This window comes from Berghia stephanieae, chromosome 5 (assembly GCF_034508935.2).
Source record: "Berghia stephanieae isolate SIO BIC M18660-M18661 chromosome 5, UCSD_Bste_1.3, whole genome shotgun sequence".
Classification (NCBI taxonomy): Eukaryota; Metazoa; Mollusca; class Gastropoda; order Nudibranchia; family Aeolidiidae; genus Berghia; species Berghia stephanieae.
In genome coordinates this window covers 56,791,288-56,813,610 of record NC_088364.1, presented here as the reverse complement: position 1 = coordinate 56,813,610, position 22,323 = coordinate 56,791,288, and the positions used below count along the sequence as shown (strand labels likewise).

The 22,323-nt window shown below is 38.8% G+C and overlaps 2 protein-coding genes across 2 annotated transcripts; both read left to right on the top strand.

Annotated features, from left to right (window-relative positions):
• Positions 1-1,090: 1,090 nt before the first annotated feature.
• On the top strand, positions 1,091-1,546 carry LOC144973979 (uncharacterized). Its single transcript, XM_078916868.1, has one exon. It carries the CDS (start codon positions 1,091-1,093, stop codon positions 1,544-1,546), a length of 456 nt encoding a protein of 151 aa, XP_078772994.1.
• A 9,371-nt stretch (positions 1,547-10,917) lies between these two features.
• LOC144973274 (uncharacterized) lies at positions 10,918-19,648 on the top strand. Its single transcript, XM_078915523.1, has 3 exons — positions 10,918-11,237; positions 13,489-13,824; positions 19,188-19,648. The coding sequence occupies exons 1-3, from the start codon at positions 11,132-11,134 to the stop codon at positions 19,358-19,360; spliced, it is 615 nt and encodes a 204-aa protein (XP_078771649.1). The 5' UTR covers positions 10,918-11,131; the 3' UTR covers positions 19,361-19,648.
• The last annotated feature ends 2,675 nt before the right edge of the window (positions 19,649-22,323 follow it).

Below are 22,323 nucleotides of genomic sequence, written 5' to 3'. Positions count from 1 at the left end.
TATATATTATTATATATATAATATATATTATATATATATATTATATAAACATAAAAAAAAAATGCAAAATGAAAAATAATGCTCAACTTTTTGATAAAAGGAGCTATTTATAAACATTTCAAGTATAATTATTATTGTTTAACTTCTACAGTACTGTTTCATGAAAACAATAATAATTATACATGAAATAATAATATATATATATTTCTGCATGTCCATCATTTCTGCTGTTTACCAGTATCTGAGAATTTTCTGTACTTATTTCCATGCCGTACTGCATTGCTTTATGTGCAAGTGAGATAGTTATATCTCGTAGTTCTTGTTTGCTTTCAGCCATGAGGTCTACATCATCAGCAAAACGTAAATTACATAATTTTCGTCCGCCAATTGATACAGAGGTTTGATGATTTTCTAGAGCTTCGCTCATAATTTTCTCTAGGAAGACGTTGAAGAGCATTGGGGAGAGTATGCAGCCTTGTCTGACGCCCACATTTGTCTGTCAGAATTCTATTATTGAAGATTTGTACTGTGCTCTTCCCAGCTTGCTCTTCTACCAGGATATCTTCGGGTTTTTTTTTTGTTTCATTCTGTTTAGTATTATCCGTAGAAGTATTTTACTTGGGTGGCTATTTACTGCACCTTTTCAAATCTCCCTTTTTTTTGGGAGAGGGATTATCAAGGATTGTGTCCAGTCTTTTGGCTACCTTGTCTCGTTTATTATCTTTTGGCATAGAATTTCCCTTACCGCCACTGTCTCTTCTCCACCATTTATAAAACGTTCTGCTGGAATGTTATGTATTCCAGGGGTTTTGCTGGAGATTAAACCCTGGATAGCTGCCTCAACCTCATGTTTCATTAAATTGGTGTGTCTTTGTTTAGTGTTTCTGCTCTCTAACAAGATTGATGCGTCTGGGCTCAAATTGATGTTATACAGCCCTTTGCAGTATTCGTTTCATCTACTCGTGACATCCTCTTTCTTGGTAAGTAGAGTACCATTGCTGTCTTCAATAACATTAGCTTTTGGTCTACTTGTTTTTGTAAGCATTTTCAAGATATCATAGGCTTTCTTTGCATTCCCGTGCTGCATCCCATGATCAATGTCTCTGCACTGTCCCATTACCCAGCTTTCCTTTGCTTTGTGCATGCAGAAATTTCAAACGATTATGAAACATTCGAGGAAGTGTCAACATTTAAATACTTAGGTGTTCTGCCAACCAAGGGCGTTACCAGTACAACTGAGATCAAGGCAAGAATAGAAATGTCATCAGCAACACTAACGATACTGACAAAAATATTGAAAAGTCCAATCAATTTCGAAATAAAAATTAAACTGTACAAACCACTGGTACTTTCCATCATACAATACGGCTGCGAGTCATGGACATCAACTGCGGAATTTAAACGCAGAATATCTGCTTTTGAGATGAAAAGTTATCAAAAACTCCTGCGGGTGCCATACACAGAACACAAAACAAATAAAGACGACAGGAACCCCTCATCACCACAGTTAGAAGGAGGAAACTGTCATGGTTTGGCCACAATGTGAGGCATGAAGGTTTGTGCTAACGGTGATGGAGGGCACCCTTGAAGGAGGAAGAAGAAGAGGAAGACAAAGGAAAGTTTGGATGGGCAATACCAAGGAATGGAGAGGACAGAAGATGGAAGAACTCTTAAAGAAGGCCAACAAAAGAGAAGAATGGCGGAAAGTGGTGAGAGCTGCATCAGATCATGGGATGGATGGATGAATGAATATATATATATATATATATATATATATATATATATATATATGTTGTGTATATACATATATATATATGTATATGTTGGATATATATATATATATATATATATATATATATATATATTATATATATATGAGAGAGAGAGAGAGAGAGAGAGAGAGAGAGAGAGAGAGAGAGAGATTTAAAAAGATGAATCAGTTCTAAAAGTAATGACGCTCTATTCTGGGAGTGAATGATAATAATAACATAAGGTGTAACTTTACAAACACGACTGTCTTCAAAAGATAAATTTATCGTCTCTCAGCTTTCCCTGCAGCCATTATCGGCAAGAAGAGCAAGCTTTTTATAAAGTTTCAGAGCCGATTTAAATGGTTTGTAAAAGTGCGAGGACGGGTTGATATAATATAAGTACCGTTTGCCCATAAATCAAAACATATTTTAGCACTCTCAAACCATTATTTTACCCTCATGTGCAACAACTAATTCATGTAACGTCAACTCATAATCGAGTGACGTCACAACCTTACTAAGACGACACGGTTAAGAAAATTGCGACACATAATAAATTTCTCGTCAAACAGCCCTCTGATATTGAATTTCAAACAGCAGAAGGATGCTGCGCAGCAAACATCTATCAAAGAATAAAGGCCGTTTATGGTGATATGTCTATTACTGATGGTGCAGTCTGAAAGAGGGTTAGTATTTTCAAAGGAAATATCCCAACTGAGCCAAAAGTGTTTGATCGCAAGCGAACAAGTAGGCCATTTTCTGCATCCGATACGAATAATCAAGAAACGGTTGACCGTATGATTTGGACGAATCGACGGGAAATAAAAAAATATATCGCCAATGAAGCGCAAAGTAAAGACATTTGTACCCAACATTTGAAACCATATGACAAGGAAGGGGAGACTTTTTTCTGCAGAAAATTGTGACTGGTGATGAATCTTGAGTCTATCACTACGACCCAGAAGCCAAAGTGTAATAAGGGATACATCTCTTCCATGCCCAAGGAAATTCAAAGTTATTGTTTATGTGAGAAAGGTCTTGTTTACCATTTTCTGGGACATGGAAGGCATAGTTCAGCAACTAATTCGCCGCCTAGATAAGACCATCATAATAATAATATACCATTAGACGCTGCTGAAAAAAGTAGTCCTTTGCAACATAAGACTCCCGTTTCAGTGACGTTGAACAAACAACAGCAATTATTGCTTACTAACCATTGAATCGAGATATTAATGCACAGCAAAGTAATTTTCGTCGGATATATATAAATCTAACTACCCAGCCACTTACTGCTCAAAGGGATCAGAAGAAAATTCGTTTCAATTTGGAAACGATACTAGTCCATTTGCTTATGAGTTGTGAGACGAGTGCTCTCCCAAATCTTCTTCAATTTTCCTTGACATTCAATAACTTGCTCTTACCAAGCCTACATATTTTTTGACTGGATTGTTATTAGGAGTCGCTCTGTATTATCGATATTAACCCTTTAACAACGAGATTCCTTTTTTTTCCACATATTAATTTTCCTATTTTTTTAAAATGATACTAAACTGCCAACTCAACAGTTTTCGCCTAGCTTAAAGTCAAAACAATGCCACTCGGGCTTCATTAATGAAATCTGAGTCATATCACTGCAACGACTGTATAGGTAGAATAAATAATAAATACTGCTGTTAGGGAAAATCGGCTCGAATCCCGGCTGCAAAGGGTTTATTTTATTAATTACTCACAAAATGCTTAAACAGTATTATTAAGAAAACGATCGTTTCAACGAGCAGAACTGAATCAGTGGGTGTTATGTTTTTAAAAAAATATAATGTATGTTGGTTTATCTTTAGCTAATTTACAAGTTGTGGTGAAATCAATTTTTTTTTAGAAAAATAAGTTTGAGGTTGCATCCTTTTTTTTAGTAGTCAATACTCGCTCATCCCCGTCATTTGGCGTAATTAAGAATGTCCCCGGTGGTTACTGCTTGTTTTAGGACGAGAGATATCTGATTAATTTTGCCTCAAGCTAGTAACCGGATTGTAGTGTGTGATTAATCATAACATACAGTCAATCGTTTCCTCCTATATCTACTTGTACTCTTAGTTTTGTGTTGAGAAACGAGGTATCTTTCAGAATTAAGTTTCCCTGTCGCGCTGTGTCACATGAAACTTTATTCAATTGGATTCAATAGTCTGATGTCACGTCAACCAGCATCGGCGGCCATCGTGGTTCTAAACAAAGAAAATCTGTCCTTTTTATTCTTCATGCTGGCTAGAACTTTTCATATGTAAAAGTCAAAACATGATCAGAATTATAACGTTTTTTCCTCCTCTGGATACGCTTTTATGCGTTCGGAGAGATATTTCATAAGGGCGTCCGCCATTGTTCTGATAGTTTTGAGCCAGTTACTAAGTTACCAAGCGTCATCACGAGAGAAGTGACTTTACAATTGTTGTAGCGTATTGCCTATTCAACATAAGGACCGTTAGTTCTACACACTTCTGCATTCGGTGTACCCAGGAGTCAAAGATGTCGAAGGCCATGATTGCATTCTTCATCGCATTTTGAATCTGGCCCTTGTCTTCAAATCATTAACATCACAGCGTTTTTTTTTAACCTTAGTTTAGGGAAGAAGTGGAAGTAAGCCGCATGGGACAAGATCGGGTGAATAGGGCTGGTGTTCCAACCATTCCCACGAGTATCCCTCGGGTAGCTCGTTCACAACTCTTGACTTGTGAACAGGTGCGTTGTCGTGATGCAGAATGACACCTCACTCAATCAAAGTGGGTCTCTTTTTTTCGTATTGCTGGTCTCAGAACGAATCTGTAATAGTTTCCGTTATCATTTTGATCAGGTTGGACAGGCCAGTTCAGTAAAATGCCACGTGTGTCGAAAACCCCCCGATGTGGATCACTTTCTTCTCTCCTTATTTTCTGCGAGCCTTCTGCATGTCAGATCTCCCATATTCAACTTCCCTGACCCACCTTCTAACAGTTTGAATTGAAGGAGCCTTCTGCATGTCAGATCTCCCATACTCAACTTCCCTGACCTACCTTCTAACAGTTTGAATTGAAAGAGCCTTCTGCATGTCAGATCTCCGATATTCAACTTCCCTGACCTACCTTCTAACAGTTTGAATTGAAGGAGCCTTTTGCATGTCAGATCTCCCATATTCAACTTCCCTGACCTACCTTCTAACAGTTTGAATTGAAAGAGCCTTCTGCATGTCAGATCTCCGATATTCAACTTCCCTGACCCACCTTCTAACAGTTTGAATTGAAGGAGCCTTCTGCATGTCAGATCTCCCATATTCAACTTCCCTGACCTACCTTCCAACAGTTTGAATTGAAGGAGCCTTTTGCATGTCAGATCTCCGATATTCAACTTCCTTGACCCACCTTCTAACAGTTTGAATTGAAGGAGCCTTTTGCATGTCAGATCTCCGATATTCAACTTCCCTGACCCACCTTCTAACAGTTTGAATTGAAAGAGCCTTCTGCATGTCAGATCTCCCATATTCAACTTCCCTGACCCACCTTCTAACAGTTTGAATTGAAGAACCTTCTGCATGTCAGATCTCCCATATTCAACTTCCCTGACCCACCTTCTAACAGTTTGATTTGAAGAACCTTCTGCAAATCAGATATCCCATATTCAGCTTCTCTGACCCACCTTTTAACAGTTTGAATTGAAGGAGCCTTCTGCATGACAGATATTCCATCTTCAACTTCCCTGACCCACCTTCTGACAGTTTGAATTGAAGGAACACTGTGTTCTAAAACGTTACAAAAGATCTCCGTGTATTTTGACAATAACAAAGACCCGAGTGACGTCAACTTCAACTATCTATAGATAGAACGAAGATGGTATCACTGTGGTCTTTGTTATTGTTTTTTGCCATCCGAGTTTATGAGTAATATGATTCAATAGTCTGATGTCACGTCCGCCCAGCAACGAGCAGCTTGGTTCTAAACAAAGAAAACCGGTACTTTTTATTCTTCATGCTGGCTAGAACGTTTTCACATGTCGTGTGATCATAATGTATAAAAGTTTAGACATGATCAGATTTATAATTATTTTCTCCTCTGGATACACTTTTATGCTCGTCGGGGAAGTATTTCATAAGGGCGTCCGCCATTGTTCCGATAGTTTAAACCAGTTAATAAGTTATTATGCGTCATTACGAGAGAAGTGATGTGAAGACTGTTGAAGCCTATTCTCACTAAACTATATTAACCAGACTATAAACGTTAAAGATTACACAGAGTTTTGTGTGTTGGTCCGTTATACTTCCGGATGGCAATGTTGTCAGCTTCTTAGCTAAGCGCATACTATCTATAGGTGGAACGAAGTTGACGTCACTCAGGTCTTTGCTATTGTTTTTAGTCAGTCGTTTTTATGAGTCTTTCTGACTGAACTGTATTAGTCAGACTATAAACGTTCAAGGCTACACAATACACATCGTTTTGTGTTTTGATACATTATTTTCGGCTGGCAAATGTGAATTTTCTGCCGAAGCGCAAAGAATAAAAAAAAACCTTCAGGGTTACACATGGTTTTGTGTGTTGATACGTTATATCCAGTTGGCGGATTGTTGTGAGCATTTTGGCTAAACGCACAGCATCAATATTTGATCTATTATCCAGTTCTCCCGTTTTAAAATGATTAATGGTATCTCGTGTTCCTTAAATGAGTTCTCGTCGTCAATATGGATAGTCCTTTCCCATTCCCGTGTATAATGACTAACATTCTGTCAGTGCAGATATCAGGCTACTATGTAATATATTATTATCTATGATGCAGAACCACAGATTATTAAGACAGTGGTGACGCATAATAGAGTCTAGTTGTTAATAAGTTGTGTGGTCTAGTGGTATGATACTAAGCTTGTGACCTTTCGTTCCTTGTTCAAGTCCCGTTGAGGACTGGAAGCTGGATTTAGTGGGGGAAAGTCTCTTAACTCATGTTTTCTCACAACTAAAGGAACGAAATTGACGTCAATCAGCTCTTTGTTATTGTTTTGATATATTCATTTTGGTGAAAAAGCTTTTTTTTTAAACTGAGGAAATGACTGTTTAAAAAAAAAAATTCTTGTGGTTTAACTAGAAGAAAGGATAATATTATTGCGTTGGCTTAAAAAAACAAAAACAAAACAAAAACAAAAAAAAAACCACCAAAAAACAACAACAAACAAACAAAAAAAACAAAACAAAACAAAACAAAAAACAAAAAAACAAAAACATTATTAGTAGCGTCTGAGTAATCCAAACACCTCTAATTCCAGCAATTAGTCCCGATTACAAAATCTTTAATGTCATTGAAATGCAAATCATAGTCAGAATTTTGAATCAATGAAAGGCCTTCGAAACTCAAGTGTATTTTACATGGCGAGGGGCAGTATGATAATTTTTATCTATCACTAAGAAGAAGTTAATCATTACTTCCGGCGATTATTTTATTCCCTGTGGACTTAAATTTCTCTGTTTTTTTTAAGCAGTGGTTCATGGTCTTGCTAACATAAAATACCTTGACTTTTTTTGGGGATTAATCTCCAGTAACATTCACGCGTGGATATGAATTCAAAATGTTTATTTCAAGATATTAAAATAAAAAAATAAATAAAATAGAATTCCCTTTATTCATCTCATAGGGGAAATTTGTTTCTAGGGTCTATTCCAAGGGAAGACTGGAATGTTTTAAAAAACAGATTCTATCCCTATATTGAGCTAAGGTTTTTATTTCTTTTCCTACTTTTTTTTTTTACGATCGTGATCAATACGAATAAAAGAAGATTTGACATGGATTGTACGGCAGAAATTATAATATTATAACAAAAACAGCCAATCCTTCGCCTGCTTTGTGATTCCAGAGATATAATGACCGTAGTGAAGAGAATAACAATAATTTGGATCCGTCCATGCGAAGGCCTCAGAAACTTGAGTGGAAAATAAAGAACTGAGTAGATTTTTAAAAAAGTAACCTTTACAAGTCAGATTCAGTAACGTGACGGATTATCTTTTGTTGATTCACTTTGAAAGCATTGAATATGACCCCTAATGCCATTGCTGTGAACTCTGTATTCGTTAAAATGGAGGAAGGAGGAGGAGGAGGAGGAGGAGGAGAGAGGAGGAGGAGGAGGAGGAGGAGGAGAAGAAAAAGCAAAAGAAAAAGAAGAAGAAGAAGAAGAAAAAGAAGAAGAAGAAGAAGAAGAGAAGAAGAAGAAGAAGAAGAAGAAGAAGAAGAAGAAGAGAGAAGAAGAAGAGGAGAGGAGGAGGAAGAGGAAGAAGAAGAAGAGAGAAGAAGAAGAGAGAGAGGAAGAAGAAGAAGAAGAAGAAGAAGAAGAAGAAGAAGAAGAAGAAGAAGGAGAAGGAGAGAGAGAAGAGAGAAGAGAGAAGAAGAGAAGGAGAGAGAAGAGAAGAGAGGAAGGAGGAGAGAAGAAGAAGAAGAAGAAGAAGAAGAAGAAGAGAAGAAGAAGAAGAAGAAGGAAGAGAAGAAGAAGAAGAAGAGAAGAAGAAGGAAGGAGGAGGAGGAGGAGGAGGAGGAGGAGGAGGAGGAGGAGGAGGAGGAGGAGGAGAAGAAGTTGGAGAAGAAAGAGGAGGAGGAGAAGAAGAAGAAGAAGAAGAAGAAGAAGAAGAAGAAGAAGAAGAAGAAGAAGAAGAAGAAGAAGAAGAAGAAGAAGAGAGAAGGAGGATAAGGAGGAGGAAGAGGTGGGGGAGAAAGAATATGGGGAAAAGGAATAGGAAGAAGTGTATGAAGGAAAGAAGGAGGAGGAGGAGCAGGAGAAGGAAGGGGAGGAGGAGCAGGAAGAAGAAGAAGAAGAAGAAGAAGAAGAAGAAGAAGAAGAAGAAGGAGGAGGAGGAGGAGGAGCAGTAAGAAGAAAATGGTATAACTCAGTACGGTGGTGAGAGAACGTGAGTAAGGAAACGTTTCCAGGTAATAAATTTTGCGCGCTCAGAGGAGGACTCAAGTCGAGCCCTGGACTCACTATGGCAAAAACTCTCAAATTTAAGAGTAGGTTCCAGGTTTGAGAGTATTTGCCAAGATCAGGGTCATTTAAATCGATCGATATTTAATTTTAAGAACGAGTTTTCTGGCCAAATATTTAATTAAATGCTTATTTGTTTTTTGTTGTTTTTGTTGTTGTTTTTTTGTGTGCCTTTTTGTTTGTTTGTTTGTTTTTATAAATTTTTTTTTCAGTTTTTTTTGTTTTTGTTTTGTTTTGTTTTGTTTTTGTTTTTTCAGAGTTAGACACCACACCCGGTGTGCTAAACCAGATAACTGTTGTACTCAGGAAGCACACGTATCAAATTGAAACACTTGGTCAGACAACTCGTCCTTCAAATATCAATCAATTTAAATGACCCTCATCTTTGCAAAAACTCTCAAACCTGGGATCTCCCGCCGACGTCTTCAGGGGAATTATAGTATGAAAGAAACTCTGTCTCGCCATCAAATGGTTAACAGATAAGTCCTCGTTTTTTAATTTGCCTTTTAATTAAAAAAAAATAATTTAAATTAATTTGTAAAAAAAAATTGTTTTGTTTTGTCTTGTTTTTGTGTGTGTTTTTTTGTTTGTTTTGTTTTGTTTTGTATTGCAGCTCCCACGCAAGCAGATAATATTATTTTGATGTTGATTGACGTTCATTGGGGTCGATCCTTTGTATCTATTATTTCTCGACAATCACGATTTACTATTGACTTCTCAATTTTGATGTTGACTTCCATTCATGGGGGTCGTGCTTGTTTATCAACTATCAGTCACGATGTGTAATTGTATTTATAATTGTCTTATTTGTCACGTTTGTATTCGTCTGCATTGTACCTTTTTCTTCTTCTTCTTCTTCTCTTCTTTCTTTTTTTTCATCTCGTTAATCTTTTAGGAGGGACAAGCTGGGTGAAAGATTTTCCCTCAAACCCGAATATGGACACCGCGTAAACGAACTTCAATTTAATTTTACATCACACATCTGCAGTTCCCTATTGATTGCGTAGTGGTTGGACACTCCGATGAAGTCACTGATATCAATACAAAGTTGTTGTTGTTTTTTTTTTGTTTTTTTTTTTGTTTTTTTTTTTTTGGGGGGGGGGGGGTTGTTTTGTTAAATTTTTTAAAATGAATATTTTTTTTTTTTAAAGGTATAATTTAAAAAATCATTTATTCCCAAAGTTTAATTTGTGACTCTGATGAAAACAAAAGACAAATGGAATTTATCGAAATAAAATAATAGATAATAGGTTCAAGTAATATGCTTCCCAGGGATCACGGTAGCTCAGTTTCATAGAGCACTAGCTTCACGCGCAATGAGACTGAATTCGATGCCGGGCAGGCCCCCATCGCTCTTTCTACTTTACGTGAAATCAACGATTATTGGCCGATATTTCCCAGATGATCAAAACACACGATTTGATTAGACAAGAGAGAATGAAAACTGCGACGATGAACACCAAACCCGGGACTCGACTGGTTCGTCACCCTCCGCCTAAGCAATAGGGAACAAAAGTGTGATGTAAAAAAATTGGTTCCCATCTCATTGAAAGTGTAAAACCACTCTTCCCGTTTACTAAATATATACCTAGTGTAAAAGATTTTCTGGTTTCAGAGTGATGGCATCTAATTTTCTAGTCTAAATCTATGCTGGTCGACATGAAACATGCATCCATCCTCGCTCTTTTACAGCCCGAAATCCTTAGAATCTGACTATACACCCTGCTACATAAATAGTCATGTCACCTTATGATTCAATATGTAAAGTATTCATTATAGTCTTCGAAGAACTGGTTACATACACAATTCCAAGAATTTTGGAACCTTAAAAGTAGAAGATGTGACTTCAGAAAAAAAAAGTGAGTGGAGCAGGCACTTATGTTGATAACAACAAGAGATGAAGTGAGTAGGAAAGTGACAGAAGACAATAGAGAATAAACACTTTTCTCGGCGGTGATGGGGGTTTGAACCCGCGACCTTACTGGTACGACAACTCCGCCTGGCCGGTGAGAGCGTGACTCTATCGATCGTGGATAGCTAATACGACTTTTCTTCCCTAATCCTTGGATTTCTTGGACATTATTTATGCGGGTTTCCGTTAAAAGCAAACGCCCAGTTTAGCGACGCTCGCTCCACTTGACTGATTTTTGTTATGTAATTTCAAATTTAAAGTCAAATCATCTCTATATAAACCTGGTATCAGCTCATGGAATTTAGATCAACCGTTAGCCAAGAACTAGATAAATAAATCAAGAACTTAAAAACTACTCAAAACTTGCGGTTGTTAATTTTTTGGATTTGTAAAATGCTAAATTAATACTAATTTTATAGACGCATATTTTGGAATCGTACACTATATCTATTTAAGTAACAGTATCTTTCAGTGTTATTGACGACAGTTTTAAAGATGGCGAGTTGTGGCAAGCTCATAACGACGTGGGTGATGTTGTTCTTTATGGTCATCGTTTTGCTGGACATGGCCCAGGTGGACGCAAGGTTCAAATCCCGTAACAGTAAGAATCTGGATGCAAGCTGTACATATTAGAAGGTCTGATAACAGAACGTAACTTTGGGCTTGATTTAACATTGTTGTTTTGGAGAATAATTTTCGTTGGTTTGAGAGTTAAATTTCCATTACAACAACGAGCCCAAATCAGTTTAAGTCATCAGGCCTGCAAATAAGTACACGTTTGTTTGAGAGTATAATTATTATTACAACAATGAGCCCATACCAATTTAGGTTATCTGACCTGCAAATACGTACACGTCGATAAGAACTGTTAATTGTTGCATTAATTCTTTCCTTGCTAATATTTTCAGGAATTTTCCATAAAAGCCAGACCGACCCAATAGAAATATTTTTTTTTTTACATTCAAACTCAAAATCTATATCTAATTACAGACCATAATATGAAGCAAAATGAGCTTTACAAAACAGTGGTTCACAGATATTAAGACAACAGATACTTTCATGTCTCGTCTTTCATATTGCTATTGGCTTAGGACCACTTTTAAGTGCTTTAAGCACACTGAATGGATATTGAGCTTCATCAATGTTCTAGTGGGTTTAATTTAATATTTTAGAATGTGTGTGTATCATTGCGTGTACGTGGTGTGTGTGTGTGTATGTGTGTGTGTGTGTGGGGGGGGGGTAATGTGGTTTGAATTTTAAAGAGGTGTACTCACGTAATTGGCATTTACGATGTGCCTATGTAAAAATGTAAAAAAGGTCCCTTTGTTGACCTTCCTCTACTCTAAAGCAAAATTGACCCTGGATCCTATCCTAGTATTGGTATGGATCGTGTCACAAGTCAATGCATTGAGATTTATGAATATCATTTTTAAAAATTATGACAACAGCAATTAGACAGTCATATAAAATTTCTTTGAATATCAACGGTGATTATTGTCAAAATGTAATAGAATGTATAGAAAATCCAACCTCAATGCACCACCATGTAGGGAGGCGCAAAGCAACTCCGCTCAATAGACCGACCGCCAGTGACTTTTTGGAAACGTTCCAAAGACGTGTCTTTTTACGTTATTTTTTTGGTCAGTGTCTGGCTACAAATTCACGATGGCTACGCTCTGTTGCTCCTATGAGTGAACAAAACTTACAAGTAATTACTCTTTGTCCCCTAATCAAGGGCCTGAATTAGGTAGATAATGCATTCACACAATATCATAACTGTAAAGCCCGATTTCGGGGTCTCAACAGTTTAATTGAGCACTCGCTCCGCATGTAAAGGAACGGGAATGATTCCTGATATATATATATATATATATATATATATATATATATATATATATATATATATATATATATATATATATATATCTTGGGTGTCCCGTCCACCCAGCAGTGGTTGGGTAGCCGGGTTTATTAGATCAGGCACACAGTACTTTGCTATAGACTAGCGTCCAGTTCCAAGCGTAGCAGTTGTTTTTGTCCTTTCCATGCTATAGAAACTGGGATAAACTCCGGTTCCATAGGCCTAATGGCTCTGAAGACTGATTTATAGATCACTTGCAAATGGGGTGTGTTAGGGTGTTGGGGGTTGTATCTGAGTAGAACGGTTTTATTTTCTAAAAATAGGTTCTAACATCCATGTCCACAAAAACATAAAATGGGTTTTGGACCTGTCGTAAGATCTGTCAGAAAATCATTTGCTATAAAGCAGCGTTCTATCCAAAAGGTTTTAAGAAATATTTACTATATGTTTTACGATTTAGTAACCGAAACAAATTGCGAGCACCAATGATCTGTGAAGAACGATAATTATTCATACATGGGCCTAGTCTAACAGTGTTGTCATGGTCAATATTTCGGGTCATTTTTTGAGCTGTCCATTACCACAATGAGCCCATAAGAAATTGGGGTATAAGACCTGCAAATACGTGTACGTCGCATTCTATCAACTTTTTGGTTAAAGAGAAAATTATAGGTTTCTCACTTTTATTTGTTTGATTTTTATTTGTTTTGTTTTAATCTGCTTTGCTGGTGTTTTTGTTATGTTTTATTTGTTGTGTGTTGATTTTTGTGGGGGTTTTCTTTCTTTTTTCTTTAGTTTTGTTTTAGATTTGTTTTATGTTTTCTTTTTTTTTCTTTTTTCTTTTGCTTGCTTGTTGTTTTCCTTTTTATTTTCTTTCGTTTCTGTTTTATTTTTGTTTTGTTCTTGTTTGCATTTTTATTTTCAACTTTAAATCCAAAATTTTGATCTTTAAACTTTAAAACTTGCTTATGAAGGATAATATGGTTCACAGGATGCAAGAAACCAGAGACGTTCAGGGATTGCAACAAGTCTTCCCGATATTACTTTGACGAGGACAAGAAGGAGTGTGTCAAGGTCGCTGATGGACAGTGCGGGTGGCCCACCTTCAAGAGTGAGAACAAATGTGAAAGACGTTGTTTGCGATCCGAAACCGACGACGACCAGGACAACAAGGGCAGATGGAGAGATAGGGAAGACAAAGGCAAAGGCAAGGACAAAGAAGGCAAAGGCAAGGACAAAGAAGGCAAAGGCAGAGGCAAGGACAACGAAGGCAGAGGCAGAGACAGGGGTGGCAAGGACGACAAACCTTTTTGGAAACGTGACAAAGGTAATAAATTATATGTGCGGCTATGTGGTCTAGTGGTATGACACCTGCTTTTGGACTGGAGGGTCCTGGGGTCGAGCCTCGCTCAGCGCATAGTTCAGTCTTTGGAAAAGGTTCTTAATTCTCTCACCGTACTCAGGTGTCAAATGAGTACCTGCCCGTTAACAGCGTTGTCTCCATAAAAATAAAAATGTAATATCGCCTAACAGGCGTCATGTCTCGTTCTACATTTTACGTGTTGCTTTTGGTCATGGACCCTTTGTAACGCGCTTTGAGCACGTTTAGTGGATATTGCTTTCTATATAAAAGTTTAAGTTAAAAAATAAATTTATTATGTCCATATGTGCTTTTTAGATCACATCTGCTGTGTTGATGTTACCTCTCCTTTTGACCATTATCCACCTGATAATATGCTCAAAAAAAAAAGGGTCAGTAGGTAGACCTGCCTACTGAAAAAATGAAGATTCGTAAATTTTAAGAGGTAAAAATCGGAAGCACCCCGTGTGGTGTCCGGGGGTCCCTCAACTGAGAGGGTCGAGAATAGCCCAACGCCAAGCCAGCGTGTCGTAAAAGGCGACTAATCGTGTGTGATTCCCCCATCTTTGAGTCACCTGGTCCTCCAGGTTGGGGGTTGGCAAAGGGTTAACACCCCTTTCCGTTAAACTCAAACCGTTACAGAAACGCAGACAGACAAACCAAATCCTTTTTTTAGCTTGGGCGACGAAGAGTTTCTGGAATGACAGAATTTATGAAGGACAACAGACAAAGCCGAAAGGACTCTGCTGACCCGATGACGTCTTTGCCAAACAAGCAGCTTCGAATTGCGTCGTGGAACGTTCGCACCATGTATGAAGCAGGAAAAAGCTCTCAAGTTGTGACTGAGATGAGAAGATACAGGCTGCATATACTTGGAGTAAGCGAAACCCACTGGATACAATCCGGACAGAAACACCTCAAGTCTGGGGAGAAGATTTTATATTCAGGGAGAGGGGACGGGATTCATACACAGGGAGTAGGAATAATTCTAAGCAAGTTTGCCCAGAAGTCACTGAGAGGATGGGAACAACACGGAGAAAGGATCATCATGGCGTCCTTTACAACACGGAGTAAGAAGATCAGCATGAACATTGTACAGATCTATGCTCCAACAAATGATGCAACGGATGAGGACAAAGATACATTTTATAGTCTGCTACAACAAGTCATTGACACGTTGCCAAGGAAAGACATCAACATATTGATGGGAGATGCTAATGCTAAAGTGGGACAGGATAACGTAGGTTATGAAGGTATCATGGGACGTCATGGCATGGGAGAAATGAACGATAATGGTGAGAGATTTGCAAATTTCTGTGCATTTAACAGTTTGGTGATTGGAGGATCAGTGTTCCCCATAAGAGGATCCACAAAGCAACTTGGGTCTCACCAGATGGTGTGACAGAGAATCAGATTGATCATTTTTGTATCTCTCGAAGATTCAGACGTTCATTGGAAGATGTGACAGTACGGAGAGAGGCAGATGTTGGATCAGACCACCACCTGCTATTGGCAAAGCTTAAGCTCCGACTCAGAAAACATGGGACCAGCTCACATACAAGAAGAAAATTCGAGGTGAATGCACTTGATGGGGAAAAGAATGAGGAATTCAGACTACAATTGAGTATTAGATTCCAACCGCTTACTGAGCTCGAGGAGGACATAGATGTAGAGTCACATTGGGCAAAGATCAAGGAAGTCTACATAACAACTTGCCACGAGGTATTGGGGGTAAAGAAATCGGAACATAAAGAATGGGTAAGTCCAACCACCTTGGACCTTATTGAAAAGAGGAGAACTAGGAAGGAACAAGTGAACGCAAGCCGAACAAGGGCTTCAAGACTGGATGCACAAGAGCAGTATCGAGCCATAGCTAAGGAAGTCAAAAGATCTGTGAAGAAAGACAAGGAAGTATTCATGAACAGACTTGCAGAGAAAGCAGAAGCAGCAGCGACAGGAGGACACATGAGGATCCTTTATCAAACCACCAAGACACTCGCTGGAAAATATGGGAAACCAGAGGTACCGGTCAAAGACAAAGATGGGAAAACTATTTTTGGAAAAGAGGCTCAATCCGAACGATGGAGGGAACATTTCAACTGCCTTCTGAACAGACCACCACCAGATAACCAGCCAGAAATTTTTCCTGCAAGGAATGAGTTACCAATTAGCTGTGATCCACCATCGATAGCAGAGATTGTGGGTGCCATTAACATGATGAAAAGGGGGAAAGGTGCTGGGCCAGACCAGATTCCACCGGAGGCTCTAAAAGTTGATGCTGAAAGAAATGCTGAGGCCCTGCACCCACTGTTTGAGAGAATCTGGAATGACGGGATATTCCCAAAGGATTGGAAGGAAGGACATCTTATCAAGCTTCCAAAGAAAGGGGACCTCAGCAATTGTAATAATTATCAAGGTATCACTCTTCTTTCTATCCCAGGAAAGGTTTTCAACCGTATTATTCTAGAGAGAATTAAGAATGCAACAGATGCTAAACTGCGGGACGAACAGGCAGGTTTTCGGAAAAACCGTTCAACCACCGACCAGATTGCCTCTCTGCGAGTAATGGTGGAGCAGTCTATAGAATGGAACTCCCCTCTTATTGTCAACTTTCTGGATTACGAGAAGGCTTTCGACAGTATTGACAGAGCAACATTGTGGAAAATTCTGGCACATTATGGACTCCCTGAAAAGATAGTAAACCTCATTAAGGAAATGTATGAAGGATCAAGTTGCAGGGTTGTACATGAAGATCAGCTTACTGACAGCTTTGAAATTAAGACTGGTGTCAAGCAGGGATGCTTGCTCTCACCATTCCTGTTCATCCTTGCCATTGATTGGCTAATGAAAAAAAACCTCCAAAGGGCGAAGAAATGGGATACAGTGGACCCCCTGGACACAGTTGGATGATCTGGATTTTGCAGATGATCTGGCTCTTTTGTCCCACACCCAGGAACAAATGCAAGCAAAAACCACAATTATAAACAGCCTCTCGGAATCAATTGGTCTAAGAATTCACCCTGCAAAGTCAAAGGTCTTGAGGATAGGTACGCGTCAAAGGAAGCAGATCAAAGTAAAAGATCAGGAACTTGAAGATATAGACACTTTCTGCTATCTCGGAAGTATTATTGACAAGGATGGAGGCACGGAAGCAGAGGTGAAAGCACGAATAGGAAAGGCACAGGCTGCATTCACATCTTTGAACAGAGTTTGGAGAACTAAAGATATCTCCCTTCGACTAAAGCTAAGACTTTTCAACTCAAATGTGAAGTCTGTCTTACTGTATGGATGTGAAACTTGGAACGCATCACAGGCATGTATAAGGAGGGTACAGATTTTTGTAAACAGGTGCATGCGTAAGCTACTCAGAATAAAATGGATGGATAGAATAAAAAATGAAGAAGTATGGAAAAGAACACAGCAGAAACCAGTGGGAGAGGAAATAGGAAGAAGACGATGGAGGTGGATTGGACACACGCTTAGAAAGAATGATTCCACTATAACAAAGAAAGTATTGGACTGGAACCCCAGGGCAGAAGATCAAGGGGAAGGCCACGAGGAACATGGAGAAGAATTAAAGAAGCTGATATACAGAGAAGTGGTAAGACCTGGAATGAGATTAAAAAGATAGCTCAGGACAGAGAAGGATGGAAACTGTTTGTCTGTGGCCTATACCCTGACCCAGGGTGAAAAAGGCAATGATGATGATGAAAAATCGGAAGCGTTATAATATCCTACTGAGCGCCAATATAAACTGACAAGAGCTCCTCAAAACTGGGGGGGGGGGGGGGGGAAATTGCCAGGCTTTTCCACCAGCAAGAGGAGACACTGGGTGGCAGCGAATCGGCTTCGGTCAAGAACTTGCCTAACGGCAAAATCGCTTCATCAGTTGGGACGTTCCACCTGTCCAATATGTACCCGTTGCGGTAACGAACCCGACACCGCAGAGCATCCAGTTGAACGGTGTGCTGTGACGAAGCTTCCAGGTGGGTTTGCGACGGTGCACGAGTGCGGTACGGAATTTGCTGATCGGGTTGATCGTCATAACATAGAAGTGTGAGCACCATTAGACGCTGCTGCCAGAGTTTAACTGCCTATATCGTCAAAATTACGCGTCATATTGTTAAAATGCCACATACAGTGTGAAAAGCAATAAAACTGATCTACACGAATAGCGGAGAGTACGTGCATCCATTGCGCACTGTACATCCCTATTGGGGAGAAACATGTCGTAATAGGATTCAATAGTCCGATGTCACGTCCGCCCAGCAACCAGCAGCTTGGTTCTAAGCAAAGAAAATCAGTTCTCTTTATTCTTCATGCTGTCTAGAACTTTTATACATGTCATGTGATCAGAATATATAAAAATCAAAACATGATCAGATGTATACTGTTTTTCTCATCTTGATACACTTTTATACTCGTCGGGGTAAGTATTTCAAAAGGGCGGTGGTGGAGATAATGGCGTTCGCCATTGTTCCGATGGTTTAGAACCATTTACTATGTGTCATCACAAGGGAAGTGACGTCACGACTGTTGAACCCTATTCAGAAAACATAAGGACAATACACAAGAACACCATTTCAATCTGAAAAAAAAGCTGTCTTGAGCTGTGGCGTCGGGTTCGTTATGGCACGGCCCGTATAGTATAAAACTAATGGTCGTGCAGAGCTTGTCAATGAGGGCTCCATAACAGCCAAAGGCTACCATGACTTAACCCTCTCCTTACCACCCATAGGAAAACCGTCACATTCGTTACGATACAACCAACATTTTTCTTATTCAAATTTCTTTTGTACAGCATAAAATTTAAAGAAAATGAATAATGTGTTGTAGAGCATGTTTTGCTAAAGAAATTATGTATCGCAAGAATTTACTACTGTTATGTCTGAGTGATAAAAAATCTGTGTTCGTTGGGTGTGAAGTTTTGGTGAAAATCCTGAAAATGGCTGGTAAGGAGGGGGTCAATCCTGGCACAACGCGTCATGTCCTTTTTGTTCAGGCAACTTAGAGAACGTCAATTCTGCCGTACTCTGGAAAAAACCCATACTTAACAATTTGTCCTTCAAATATCGATCGATTTAGATGACCCTCATCTTGACAAAAACTCTCAAACCTGGGACTTCGCGATGAAAATGGAGGGAAAAAAAGAGGCGGGCGGTGCGGAGAAGACGGAGAAATGTATTGGAGGAAGGGAAGGAAAGTCAAGTCAGTATCTGCATTACTTCACTCTGATATCACAATTTTTCTCTCCCCCCACCTCCCCCCCCTCCCCCCCCCCCTTCCCCCAAACTGTCCTTCTTCCCCCCCCCCCCCCACCCACCCCACAGAATGCCGTATGCCACGAGAGAAGGGAAAATGCTTTACCACAGTGGAGAAGTATTTTTACAACCACAAAACTGGACAATGCGAGATCTCCCAGTATTCCGGATGTAGACACAAAGGCTTCGATGACGAAACTTCCTGTATCAACCAATGTGGAGGGCAAAGCGGTTCAAATTAACGGAACGTCCAAAATTCAGATGACACAACAAAATGCATTTTCTAATTTCGGCCAACGATTTTTGACGTCAAATATCGACGCGTGTCAAAAATTCTTCAATTGTGACTCAGCGTCTCAGAACGGTATTATGTCGGAAAAATTGAGTTTGATAACAAAATTGTAAGAAATTACGAACTTAGATTTTTTTTACAATATCAGAAATGTTATTATTTATTCCCCACCATAAAGATGTGATTACAATGTCAAAAATATTATTATTTTTCCCTTACAATAAAGATGTGATTACAATATCAGAAGTAGTATTATTTATTCCCAATCATAAAGATGTGAAATTAACCTTAACTTTCAATTTTGTGGCATATATATATATATATATATTATATATATATATATATATATATATATATATATATATATAAGTAAAATAAGTAATAACAATCACATGCTCTAACCAATATTATCGAGCACCTACAAGTACCCACCAACACTCACACACACACACACACACACAACACACACATATATATATATATATATATATATATATATATATATATATATATATATATATATTGTGACAATTCGGGCGCTCTCGGTTAGTTGATAGAGCCAGATAACCGGTAACGTCAACAAGAGAAAAGAAAAGGGAAAAGACCAGAATGACAGACGGAGGGAACTCGGAGAGGAAGATCAGGCCACTGCTCTGGGCCTAGCCCGATCAGATGCAAGAGAGAGACAGAGAAAGTCCGTGCTTCACGGTCACTCAATTGTAGTGAAGAAATAAATTAAGTTTAAGGTTTACGGACACGACACATTTATTAAGGAACTAAATAACATGTATTACACAAAATAGAACGATACAACTCAACTTATCCATTTATCCTTTCTCCTTACACCCACGAATAGGGAACACTACAATAATAAAACAATAAAGAACAGGACCGTCGGAAAGTGGTATTCTCTTCAACTCGACATACTTACAAAGACGGTCTGCTTTCCCGCGCTACGCTTATATACTAGTGATCAAATGAAAGTATACACTTGTTTTACCTACAGAATTGGTATGAAATATTGTTCTGGTTTATTAAAAACCTATGTGTAATCATAGTACTATAATTTATATTTCATTTTGTTAGAATTTGTAACGTTCATGTTTGATCTTGTATGCAACATAGACTTTTTAAAACATGGTCTTGAAAAAGTGAAGTAACAAGTCAAGACATACACTATAATATTGACAAACAATGACATTTTAATAAACTTACTTGCGTTCATTTCATTTGAAGTGAAGGTGAATCTAATTCAATCAGTAACGAGTATATCCCCCGTTCGCTTCAATCACAGCATTGTATCTCCTACACATGGAATTGGTCAGGTCAATCTGGCCCGCTGGTGTTGAGGAATGTTATTCCAATCTATTCTTATGGCGTGGAACAGTTGTTCCTTTTGCGGGTCTAATGAACGACCTTAGCGGCTGATTATGTTCCACATATGTTCTATCGGATTTAGATAGGGGGATATTGCAGGCCCGAGGCTGATAACGTTCACATTATTTGCTGCTATAAAATCCCGTGTTACAATAGCTCGATGGAATGGTGCATAGTCGTGTTGGAAATAAAAATTAGGATGTTCATAAAAGACATGGAATAACGTGGGGTTGTAAAATGTGCTGGATGTATCTTGCACCGGTTAGGGATGCATTTACCTGGACGAGAGGTGTCCTATAGTCTCTGCGTATTCCACCCCACACCATCACTTGTCCATATCCCCTGTTTGGGGATTCCACGACACATGAATCGTGAAATCACTCGTGTGATCTTCGGTAACAATGTAATCTACAGTCATTTCTTCCAATCACAAAGCGTGATTCATCTGACAAGAGAACAAATGACCACCCATGCATTGTCCAGCGCAGATGAGCACGGGCCCACTGAAGACGGGCCAGCCAGAAGAGAACAAATGACCACGCATGCATTGTCCAGCGCAGATGAGTAAGGGCCCACTGAAGACGGGCCAACCGGTGATGTGCTCTAAGAAATTGTCGCATCAACGGACTTTTGCGATAATGTCATGCTCTCTAAGTCTGCAATGAACAGTGTGTCGACTTCGTGTACCTGGGAACTCTAGCGCAGTTTCAGTCGCCGTTCTAAAATAATCCCGTAGATGTAGGGTGCGTATAAAACAGTCCTCACCTTGTGTTGTTACTCGTGGTCTGCCAGTTCGATTTCGGCCCCTTACCGTTTGGGTTATTGAAATCGATCCACTAAGGAATATACCGTTCTTTTTGTGATATTAAACATGCTTGCAACATTGGTCACAGACTGTCCAGCTTGAAGATGACCAATGGCACGTGCACGTTGTTCTAAACTAAGTCGTGGCATCGCGTAGAATAATGGATGGTATTTTGTATGTGCTTTCCTGCCTTGGAAATAGTTAAAAAAAGACACGGATGACAAAAAATTAATCTACACACTCCCTGTCCACAGTATGGGGCTAAAAGGTTATTTTAGAACGTGAGCGACGTGGTAAGCGAATTTCAGGTCAAAAACAAAAACATCGACTATCGGTAAACATAATTAAAGGCTAATAGCCTACGTCGACGGATAAAAAAGGAACGACGATTTTAAATGTGTATACTTTCTTTTGATCTCAAGTATATAAGCATCAGGCTCGAACCCTGATTGGCTAAAGGCGGGATACAAAATGCATAGCACCCTGGGAAGGCACGGCCAAACTCCAGACACGTTCGGGTGTTGCCTAGCAACCAAGTTGCCAAGGCATAACAAATATATATATATATATATATATATATATATATATATATATATATATATATATATATATATATAATATAAATTGTCACTCACATTATATGAGACGTTCGTTTCTGTGGGTTTACTCTACGTCCTCAGTCGGCGTAATCATATAATGTGAGTGACAATTTATATTTTATATTAGCTCTA

What these genes read in the sequence shown, in the direction of transcription:
- LOC144973274 (XM_078915523.1), top strand. Translation starts at nt 11,132, where the DNA reads ATGGCGAGTTGTGGCAAGCTCATAACGACGTGGGTGATGTTGTTCTTT. An exon ending in AAGGTTCAAATCCCGTAACA is followed by an intron (nt 11,238 to 13,488) that starts GTAAGAATCTGG and finishes TATGGTTCACAG; the next exon opens with GATGCAAGAAACCAGAGACG. An exon ending in TTTTTGGAAACGTGACAAAG is followed by an intron (nt 13,825 to 19,187) that starts GTAATAAATTAT and finishes CCCACCCCACAG; the next exon opens with AATGCCGTATGCCACGAGAG.
- LOC144973979 (XM_078916868.1), top strand. Translation starts at nt 1,091, where the DNA reads ATGATCAATGTCTCTGCACTGTCCCATTACCCAGCTTTCCTTTGCTTT.